The sequence below is a fragment of the Camelina sativa genome, chromosome 7 (assembly GCF_030686135.1).
Source record: "Camelina sativa cultivar CO46 ecotype springtype chromosome 7, ASM3068613v1".
NCBI classification, from domain to species: Eukaryota; Viridiplantae; Streptophyta; class Magnoliopsida; order Brassicales; family Brassicaceae; genus Camelina; species Camelina sativa.
This window is the reverse complement of record NC_141886.1, coordinates 18,381,861-18,393,767: the sequence shown is the minus strand read 5'-3', so window position 1 is coordinate 18,393,767 and position 11,907 is coordinate 18,381,861. Positions and strand designations below refer to the sequence as shown.

General features: G+C 35.8%; 1 protein-coding gene and 1 non-coding gene across 2 annotated transcripts; one reads left to right on the top strand and one right to left on the bottom strand.

Annotated features, from left to right (window-relative positions):
• Nucleotides 1–975: 975 nt before the first annotated feature.
• LOC147941396 (small nucleolar RNA R71) lies at nucleotides 976–1,082 on the bottom strand. Its single transcript, XR_015562999.1, has one exon. It is a non-coding gene; the product is annotated as a small nucleolar RNA R71 (small nucleolar RNA).
• Nucleotides 1,083–2,112: 1,030 nt separating this feature from the next.
• LOC147941395 (uncharacterized) lies at nucleotides 2,113–2,845 on the top strand. Its single transcript, XM_087458504.1, has 2 exons — nucleotides 2,113–2,249; nucleotides 2,359–2,845. Exons 1-2 carry the CDS (start codon nucleotides 2,113–2,115, stop codon nucleotides 2,843–2,845), a joined length of 624 nt encoding a protein of 207 aa, XP_087314630.1.
• The last annotated feature ends 9,062 nt before the right edge of the window (nucleotides 2,846–11,907 follow it).

Sequence of the window (11,907 nt, the reverse complement as noted above, 5' to 3'; positions counted from 1 at the left end):
AAGTAGGTTAGTTTTACAACAGTGATTTGAGTTCTAAAACCGTGTCTAATGCAACCACATCTTCCACCTTAGTCCGAGAATTATATCCCCATAGATTCCATGCACCCAATATTTCCTTTTTGAATTTAAAACAACTTATTTACTTTCTGTTTTTGATTAGTTACTTGAAACTCAAACTTCCTTTTTTCTGTCTTAGCTATAGTCGATCTTCACAGTTTCAAAGTGCAATTTCTTGGTCTATGTGGATTCGATCATACAGTGTTACAACGATACCACTAGATCGTGGTGGAGTACGCATTAGGTTTTAATTGACCTGTTGATCAATTTGGCGCTGTTGCCGGCGACCAAAACGTTGCCTTTGAAATTTTATATTCACGTTTAGTCTAAGGTTTATTTTATTTTTATTTACTAATTTGTTCTTGTGTTCTTTCTCTTGTGTTTCAGGTGTATGCATACAAGGAGCCACAAAAAAGCTGACTTGCGTATACTAGGAAACGAGGAGCTAGCACGCCTGGAATGAGAGAACCAAGAAGCAAGAGCCGATTCCGTTAAGATGGCCGAAGACAATGAAGAGGTTCGCCAACCCAATCCGCCAGCAAGGCGAGCCACCTTGAGGGACGAAGATGCTCACAACAGGCTATTTGCGAATCGGTTTGCGATTCAACCTCCTGCTCCTGCGAGACATGACTACGAGATTAAGCATAGTCTCATCTCATCAATTTGGTTCAGAATCGTGTGTTTAATGGATTAGCATCAGAGAGCCCTCTAGACCATATTAAAACTTTTGAGAGATTGGTTAGTACAACAAGGTCTAATGTAGTTCCATATGATTACCTCATGTTGACTTTGTTCCAATTCTCTTTAGGAGATAAGGCTTTAAGATGGCTAAATCTCTTGGACCGAGGATCACTTACCACTTGGGAACAGTGTAGAGCAGCATTTTTAAACCACTTCTACACTAAGTCACGATCAGCTATGTTAAGGAGAAAGATTACTACCTTCTCAGAAGGTAGTACATAGTCTTTTTGTGAAGCGTCGGAGAGATTCAAGGAGTATATGAGGGACTGTCCTCACCATGGATTTTAACAAGAGAATCTTATGAACATCTTCTATAGAGGAATTGACCAGAAGTACCAGATGGCACTCGATACCGCCAGCAGAGGAGATTTTTCTACTAACACTGCTGTTGAAGCAAACCTCTTGATCGAAAACCTTGGAGCGAGTAACAGCAATCATAGTCATGAGTATGATCGTTCTGTGCGTGTTGTTAGCTCCGTGAATACAGATGTTATTAAGAATCTCACTGCTTAGGAAGACCTTCTTTTGAAGAGAGATCAACAAGCTGTCAACATGTGCGACGGGCAGATGGGTGTTTATTAGCAAGTGGGAGTAAATTCAGGTTTTGAGGGAACAGAGGACCTGAACTATGTAGGAGGACAAGGGAACTATCAGAATCATGAGTTTAATCAGAATTACAAAAAAATCATCCTAATCTCTCTTACAGAAGCACCAATGTCGAGAATCCTCAAGATCAAGTGTATCCTCCATGTAATCAACAAGGTAACTTCCCACAAGGATTTCAGAACAAGGGTGCTGGATTTAATAGCTCAAATGCCCAAGGATACCACACTCCATCTGCATCTCCACAAGATAACAAACTCGAAATTGATGATGCAAGCACTGCTGGACGGCCATAAGAAAAGTTCTGCTGAGATTAATGTCAAGATTGATAGCATATACAATGATTTGAATGGCAAATTTGAGAGGTTGAGTTCACGTGTTGATTCGATTGATAAGAGAGTCTCTGCTATTTCTTCTAGCTCTAAGAACAAAGAGTCATGCAATGCTATAACACTCCATGGTGGAGTCTAAGATGGGCTGAGTTGTGTTGTGATCAACTCACGTTTGGCTTCCGGAGAGCCAGGATCGATCAGTCCTGAGCCTAGACCGGCCGGTCCCATCCATTTTGATAATTCGAGTCTGATCTCCAGAGAAGTTGGATCGACTAGTCCCCCCATAGATCAGTCGATCCCATCAATAACACAGAACCTGTCTCGGAAAGTCTCAGATCGGACTGATCTACGTCCAGCCTGGTCAGTCCCTGTTGTAGGTATGGGACAATCCAGCTTGTTTGTCTCTGATGCAGATGCTAGGGAGTCACTTCATGTGGAACCAAAGCCCTATTGTCCACAAATTCCTTTTCCAAGAAGACATGTGAAGAAACCTCTGGATGAAAAGAAGTATGATCGGTAAAAAGAAGTTATGAGTGAGTTCACCGCTGACATTCCCTTTACAGAGGCAGTAAAGCATATCTCTTTGTTTAAGAAGGTTTACAATGATGTTGTGGTTGAAGAAAAGGATTTGGTGGAGGTTTAAGGCGTTTTTAGCTCGAGAGAAGAACAAGCATGCTCAATCTTTGAAAAGACTACCCAAGTTAGACGATCCAGGAAAATTTGTTGTTTCATGCTCCATCTTAGGAGTGAACTTTGAGGATTCCCTTTGTGACACTGGATCTAGTGTGAACGTAATGTCTAAAGCTGTTGCAGAGAGGTTGGGGATTGATGATATGAAAGCTTCTAAAGTCTCTCTTAAATTTGCAAATGCTGTCACCCCGACTCCACAAGGCTTTATTAGTAATTTAGATGTTCAAGTTGGGAGTTGCTTGGTTGCTATAGATTTTCATGTTGTGGAAATGAGCGAGGATTTTGTTATGCCTTTGATTCTTGGGAGACCTTTCTTAGCAAGAGTGGGAAACTTGCCTATAAGAGGATCACTTTCTCTAACATTGATGATAAAGTCTTCTACGATGCAATCACTACAAATAAAGCTACAAGACATTGTCTAACTGTAGAAGATGAGAAGAAGGTGGATGCCATGATAATGGGGGAGATTAGTGAGAATAATGAGGTCAACGAATTCCTGGATGGAGACACTAATTCTTCTGAGAAGAGTTCTAAGAAGGTTAAGAAGAGAGACAAGCCGAAGATAGAGAGAGTAATACGAGATCTTCACATAACCTTGGTACTGCAGAAATATGTTAGAGACACCATTGAGTACAAGGTAAAGTGTAAAGGAATATTTCGGCCTTTCTCTAAAGTTAAAGCCATCCTCACTCTGGAGTTTAAAGAGAAGGGCCAAGAAACAATGGACGATATGATGAAAAAGATTATGGAGCTTAAGCTGACGAATGGAAGAGCTTGTTTTGATACAAGTTCTCATCCTCCAATCACTTGACACCTGAAACCATGGTCAAGCTATAGACCTTAAACAGGCGCTTATGGGAGGCAACCCATGGGGTTTGTCCTGGCTTACCCTTTTATTTCTATTTGTCTTAGGATTTTGGTTTTATTTTTAGGATTTATTAAGGTGAAATCACGTCCGGTGTTAAGTGTTTTCAGGAACAGGTTCCAAACGCAGAAGATGTGAAATTTTGTTTTTGTTCTAGGAGCTTTGGATTGATCGATCCTTCAATAATGTTGTAGATCAGTCGATCCCATCCCGAGACCGATCGATTTCCACCCTTGCCAACACCACTCCGACACCAGATGTGCGATCACCGGTTTTTGTTTCTTTTCCTTTTCTTTTTATTTTTCATTTTTCGTATTTTCTTTGTGGGATTCATTCTTTTCTTTGCTTTGCTTTCACACCGGGACGGTGTGAAGTAATTTTGGGGGAAGGGTGTCTCCAAGTTACTAATGTCATTTTCTTTGGTTGTTTCCTTTTGATTTTCGAATCTTTTAGTCATTTTCTTATTTTTATTGAGTCAAAAATGTTGGAAACTATGATCATTTCTAGGAATATTTGCTTTGAACTAACACTCTTATTATTGCTTTAGTACTTTTGATTTTTGAATGAAGCTTGGAAAGAACATGAGCAGAATCAACATGCCCCAAAAGACCCTCACTGACGAGAACATTAAGTTGATCCTGCGTTGTCTCTAGCTTTGAAAGGACTTAACCGAATTTAACTTCTTGCCTTGGGACTTGGTATACATCGAACAAGACTCCTCCCTTAAGCAATAGAAGACATGCATCTCCTCGAAAAGTATGCTTCCCCTCTCTCTTCCCTTCAATACTCATAAAAAAACTGAAAAAAGAGAAAAGAAAAGAAGAAGAGGAGAGGATATAGGTAATAAAGAAGTGAACCGAGGGTTGTGCGTAAACCCGTGCATCCTTCGGAATTCATGGAAACCTGTCCCAAAGAAAAGAGCAAAGGATAGATAAAAAAATACAATGATACCCTAGAAAATTAGGAAAAAATCGATCCTTTGGAAGTGAGAAAAGAGAGAGGAAAGGGGGCATATGAAGGAAGTCTTGGGCATTAAAAGGTTGAAGGAGTCAATAAGTTCAGTGATCGATACTCCCTCGGTGAGACCACACATTTTCACTAATCTGATTTAGAGAGGCAACAATGGGGATGCTGAAGGTTCTTTAAGTTTGTGGAGTTCAGAGTAGGGAGTGTTGATCTTAATCATAGGTAGACTACAAAAAGTAGTTCTTAATTTGATTTGATGAAGAGTGCAAAGAACATGTTTCCGGAGAATATGTGAGTTTCTACCTTCAAACTTTTTCTCTGTTCCAGAGTTATTAACTGTTCTTGCTTGAGGACAAGCAAAGATTCAAGTCCGGGGGAATTGATGTGTATGTATTTTATAGTTTTTAACCATAGTTTTTAGGTTTGTTTTGAGTCTTTTATTAAGTCAAAGTGTGCTTTTAGAGTCTTTTTAGTCTTTTATGAATTTGTACAGGTTTTAGGTTGCTTTTGAAGGAAACTGAGTGTTTTGGGGAAGAAGACAAGCATCTGGAGCCAATTTGGTGAAGACTGATCGGACTTGCAAGCAAATGGAGCAAACACATAAAATCATTCAGGATCGACCGATCCACATTTGGGGTCGACTGATCCCGTACCCGAAGCAACCTTTCCTTTTTTTGTTTTAAACCGACTTTTAGGGTTTTATTTTACTATTTAAGCATGGGGCTAGAACTCTAAAAATACAATCTTTTATTCTACGCCGCTTTTGAGTACTTGTAAAATTTGGGAGAAGATCTCTAATCCTCTTTAACACTTTGGAGAAGATTTCTAAACCCTATTTTCTATTCTTTTGCAATTCAATAATGCTTTCTTCATATTTGATTTGTTGTTTCTGTTTCTCCATGTTTGAGTAGTTTCTCTATTGGGGTTAGAGTTTCAAAGGGGTTTATGATTCTCTAACGATGGTGTTTTAGATTTGGGGTTGATCTATTTTGTTCTTCATCTATTGCTGCTGTTAAAGCCTAAACTAGATTAGCTACCTAGTTTATGATCATAGGTTAAATTCATCGGGGCACCAAAAGTGTTGTTGAGTTGCTAGAAAAGAACATAGGTGAGCAAGGTGGACCTTAGCCAACAGAAGTTGAAGTTGAGGCACCTTGTGAACAGATCAAACCTAAACCTTTATTGCTTGCTTGGTTTGCTAGGTCCAAACGATGGTTTAAGGTTTAATAGATTTTATTGCATAGATAGCTAACGATGTGGAAGTAGGTTAGTTTTACAACAATGATTTGAGTTCTAGAACGGTGTCTAATGCAACCCCATCTTTCACCTTAGTCCGAGAATTATATCCCCATAAATTCCTTGCACCCAATATTTCCTTTTTGAATTTAAAACAACTTATTTACTTTCTGTTTTTGATTAGTTACTTGAAATTCAAACTTCATTTTTTCTGTCTTAGCTATATTCGCTCTTCATAGTTTCAAAGTGCAATTGCTTGGTCTCTGTGGATTCGATCCTAAAGTGTTACAACGATACCACTAGATCGTGGTTGAGTACGCATTATGTTTTAATTGACTTGTTGGTCAATATGTAAAAGAATATATATATATATATATATATATATATATATATATATTATACCCGAAAAAGTTTATCAAAGGAACAGTAAGGGCTGTTTTTGTAGCAAAAACGTGAGGAACGTCCATGGTCGTCGTCCACGAACAATTTCTAAAATGAGACAGAATCTCATAACGTAATGAAGTCATATAATTTGGATAGTTAGTTCAATAGCAACTTGCTTATGGGGATGGGTTTAACTCGCTTGAAAATTAATAACACTCGATTTGGGAAGTTTTTATATCTGAAATGTATAAATTATTATTAAAACTACAGTTATGAGATGAAAAATCATATATGGCATGGAACATACTATATTTCTTTTACTATTTCTTTTTCTGAAATAATCATACCACATTTTTCTTATTACTTTTTAATATAGTTGTCTTTACAAATTGGATCATTATTTTTTTCTAACCAGAATAAAAAATAATTCGAATACTAATCTGGTATGAGTTTGGATTATGAATGTTAACATTCCTAAAATATATATTTACAAACATAACCCCATACATACCTAATATATTATTTTATTTTATTTTGTCAACCCATACGTAATCTTATTATATAAACCTTGGTTCTCAAAGTTAGTAACTCACCAGATCGTGATACGTGTTAGTTTTAACGATCAAAAATTAAAGTCAAAGATTCACCAGATCGTGACACATGTCAATTTTAACGATTAAATATCAAACCAGATCGTGACACATGTTAGTTTTAACGATCAGAGATCAAAGTTAAAAAGTCACCAGATCGTGACACATGTCAATTTTAACGATTTTAAAAAATTTGTTAATCCTAAAAAGAAAATAATTGTAAATACATCCCTCTATATAAACAAATAAATGATGACATATTTTACACCAAACAAAATTATCTAATTATTTATATTTTATATTTTAATATATTAAAAAAACCATTGCGTAATAAAATATGTGATTTTTAATCGTTAAATAATACTTCATATATGATTTTTCATATATATATTAAAAATTTTGTCCTCAAATAATATTTTATAATGCATTGGGACCTGAAGTTACTACTACCCAGCTTAAAAATTGGTAAGAAATTTTATTATATCCTATTCCAAATTATTGGAAATGATCTAACAAAATTTTTGTAACAGAAGATCAAAGGTAGCTCGTACTAACAAGCAATCAAACCCAACGAATTTGAGTACAGGAATAATGCAAGAGAATAATGTTATAGAAAAAAAACCAAAGATGTCTAAGCAGAACGATAAAGCAACGTGGTACAAATGTATCATATATTAATTAAAGCAAATTCAGTATCTTTTATTATAATTATTATATATTAATGTTAACGAAAATAATCAGGAAAACTGCGAAAATTACTTGGGTGCAGAAGTACAATGAATTTAATGAGACGTATCCTTCACTGTTTAACCATTAAATTTCTAATAAATAAATAAATAAACTTTTTCAAGAAATTGTGTTATTCTTTATACAGGGAACAGTAACGGAAAAGCCAATAAGTTAGTGACCTGTAATTACTTCAAGGCTTTGGTGTGGAAATCTGAAAAAAATAAAACAGAATGGAAAAGAGTTGAAATTCTCGATTTGATGTCAACAAGGACGAGTTATCATCCAAAGATCCCGACAGCCTCCAGCTTACTTAGATGACTTACTGTCGTGATCGTCATCATTCCGAAACAATATACGAGGCTATAATTTGATGCTTGATTTTACATCAATGGGTGGAAAAATTGACTACGATATCAATTCAGGAAATGGTCCTTTCACTTTTCGTATGCATGGTCAGAATTACCACAAAATTGAATCGCTATTACCAGTAGAAGGAGATATACAATGTTTTGCGCAGTTATACGTATATGGTATCGCTCATGAGCTCCAAAACCGTCTCAACGCACTTGCAAAAGGAATAAAATGTGTTAGATGAAGGTATTTTGAGCAGATTGGTTGAAATGCTAGACCAGTACAACGAGTTAGCTAAAGTGTATAGAAAGGCTAGAGATAGATATGAGTCTGGTGAAAGTGAAGTATACTCAATTAGATTAATCAAAAAGAAAGAACTTGGACGACAGTTTGACCTTCCACAAGGAGATGAGATTGCTGGACTTATTGTAGGAAATATGTCAACCCCAAATTGTGAGAGGGATATAATAGTGCATCCTAAAATAGATAAACCACAATACATAAGTTTTTTACATCCATCGTATATGTCTCTACAATATCTTTTATTGTTTCCATATGGTGAACAAGGTTAAATGGAAAAAACCATTCCATATAGTTCAGAAGGATATGCTACTAAAAGGTCATATGTTACAATGCGAGAGTACTATGCATACCAGATACATACTAGATTAACATCTCCAGGAACAATTGTGCGTTCGGGCCGTCTTTTTCATCAATACGTGGTTGATGCGTATACTGCTATCGAACAAGAACGTATGAACTTTTATCTATATAACCAGAAAAAGCTTAGAGCAGATTTGTACAACAATCTATGTGATGCAATTGTACAAGGGGTGCAGATTCGAAAAAATAAGGCAATAGAATAATTCTACCATCTTCTTTCATAGGCTGACCAAGATACATGGTAGAAAACTATCGAGATGCAATGGCAATATGCAGATGGTATGGAAATCCAGACCTTTTAATTACAATAACTGTGAATCCAAAATGGGAAGAAATTAGTGATCATATTAAAAAGGCCAGAAACAAGAATGCAAACGATAGACCCGATATTGAATGTCGTGTATTTAAAATGAAACTAAACGAACCAAACTCGTACTTATATTTATCTTTTACAATTATAGGAAAAAACTAATTAAAAAAAAAACCAAACCCGTGCAATGCAGGGGTCCATTTATAGTATATTATAAACCTCATAACAAATTTAATTTTTGAAATCAACCCTGCAGGTACGTGCGGATCCACACCTAATATTCTATAATAACCGTGCCCAAAACAGTTGAATTATTATGTAAAAGAAAATATATGTATTATACGAGAAAAAAAGTTGATCAAAGGAACAGTAAGGGCTGTTTTTGTAGCAAAAAGGTGAGGAACGTGCATGGTCATCGTCCACGAACAATTTCTAAAATGAGACAGAATCTCATAAAAGTGTGAAGTCATTTTCATATAAAAGTGCCTAGTTTGTCTCCTTCTTCACTTTCTTCCAATACTTCCACTAAATTTGGACTCATTATACGAACCTAATCAATTATTGTTTATTTTTTTCAAAATGTTAGACTTTATTGGCCTTTTTACATATTTTTCTTAATTTCTTTTTTTATCTGGATAAATTAGAACAATAGTTTTTATGCTAGCAATGTTTTCTTGAGCCAAAACTATAAAAAATATTATGAAATAAGCTGACTTTTGTTTGAGTTGGAAGTTCCACTTTGTACAATTTGCATGAAAAAATCAAAATCATAGATTTTAGATAAAAAGTATAGTAGAAGCCGACCCATCTTAGGGCATGTGTTAACTGTACAAAAACATTCCCTAAAGTTATTAAAATGATATATAAACGATCCATATTTATAAATTTCTATCTATGATTTAAAATATTTTAATGTTTGAGCACAAGATCCACTAGGACCACTATAGTTTTCAAACGGGTTTGAGCGGCCGAATAAATAAACTATGCAATAGAAAAATCTGTGGAAGTGACGTACGATTAATATTGTCGGTTACTCGGTTTATAAAGCGTCTTAATATTGTGTGACTTTAATATTGTCAAAAGTTAATCAAATAAACATACTTTGACTGGACTTTTAATTTGTTTAACTAGGTATTAACTTGAGGTTATCTGTAGACTGAATTATTTTATAAAAAATTATAATAATTTATTTTGTTATTATATTATTTATTAATTTTTAAAATATAAGGTGTTAAACGAAACTGATTTAGATTTTATTTGATTAGTTTTTTGATAAAAAAAATAAACCACTCTAGTAAAAAATGTTGATAAAATTTGTAGTTGTAGATTTTATTAAATTAGATTTTTAAAATCTTAGTTATTAAATTTTTAATAATTTTTTTTTCAAGTACGAATTAGTTTAGATTCGAATAGATTTTATTTACTTTTGTAGTTTTTCTTTAATTTTGTAGATTTAAAGAGTATGTGATTATTACAGAAAAGAAAAAAATATGATAATGGTAGGAAAGTTATTATTCTATTTAAAAATTTGAGTAAAGAAAATCTTTAATTTTGACCTATCAATACAAATATTTTGGTTATTTTGATTTTTTTTTTCGGATCGTGCAAAAAATTTAACGATAACTTAAATATTTCAATTTATTGATGGTTGGCTTCGTACCACCGATGAGATTTTTTTTTTCCACTTCATTTTTACTATGCCGATACCTTTTACAGATGGCTCTGATTCAATTCTGTCAGACCTGCTATTCGCGAAGGGTCAACCTGTTTGAAATCTCCACCATTTCCTCAGATCTTTTTACTATGAAACAAACGACTAGCTCTTCAGTGAAGAATTTCCTGAAAAATCAAAAACTCCTCTTTCTCTAGCAGTATTCAATTCCCATATGTCAAAGGAGAAGTCAATCCGAGAGGATTTCGTCGAATCTCCGCCCGTAATAGATGATACTCAACTTCAACGGGCAGAGAGATTCAATCCTAAACTTTGCAATCTCAATAAAGCTGCTCAACCTTTGTTCTTATAATATGGTACTCCTATGGTCCGAGCTCTGGCTTCTATTATTCTCAAAGCTTCAAATACTTGGAAAGACCACATTATTGCTCACTTTCATGGTACTCCTCCTCTAGTAGGGAAAATATTTGTAGACCTGAATCCTATATGGGGGAAGGACGGAAGAATAAATATCGTATGTCTCCTGAATGGTATTGTTATCATCAATATCCCATCTAAGTCTACTCACCAATGGGTTCTTGAGGTGGGATGTTGGCAGGCGGGTAATTGCTTGTTTACTGTCACCGCCTGGTCTCTAACAGCCACCCTAACTCCTCTGAAGCTAGTTTCACTACTGATATAGGTCATACTCAAAGATGTTCCTCCTCAACTCAACTCACTCCTAGGATTAATCACAATAAAATCATGAATTGGAAAGCTTCTCCACACAAAAAAGTAACAACTTCCTCCTCTTGCCATATATACGAGGATCAAGGTGGAGATCCTGCTCAGAAAAATTCTTCCCCAATCGGTATTGGTGGTGGATGACGATAGGAATGAGGTTAGCATTTGGGTTGAATACTCAAGGCTTCCTCTAAAATGCGATTTTTGTAAGGAAATTAGACACATCTACCATCAACGGCCCACTGCTCTAGAAATCTCCAACACCATTAACCTTGGGAACATAATGACTCCTTAATCTCAGCTTACAACAAATCAATTGATGCCTCCACCTAAGCAAGCTTTCGTGTCATCCTGGCAGGTTAAAGGGCAACAAGCTTCTGAAGTCACTAAAGTCGTCACGCCGACCAAAAAGATGAAAGTTACACCATCTCTCCCACCTCCACTCATCGCTATATTTGTAACGTCGCAACCACCACCTTTATTAGTATACCCATATCCACTCTCGGCCCATAGATTCACCTTGCTTAGTGGGCCCTATGTCCACTCCTGGACCGTAGGCCCATCCATATTCGACAGATGGTTTGCTACGTCTGGAAGGTTTTAAATACTTTTATAACGTCCGTACTAATCATCACATAATGTTTTTCCTGTGTTTTGTCCTCACTCGCACAGTTACGACAATCACTTCTCGGAAGGTCACCCATTTTGAATTTGCTTCAGCTCAAGCACCTTTAACTCTTAAGTTCTCTCAAGGCCGTTGATCGAAAAGATAAGTGCACTTTATATGACTAAATCAATTCTTTTAAACCTCACTGTAAACCAGAGTGTCACAATTAAACCCCACTAACCGATCGCAACTTCCTCGTTGCTCATCAAAATCGTCACCCCAGATGGTGTGAGCCAACTTGACTCTACACTCGTCTGGGTTTTGCTCTGATACCACTTGTAACACCCCTACCACCACCTTGCTTAGTGGGCCTCATATCCACCTCCAG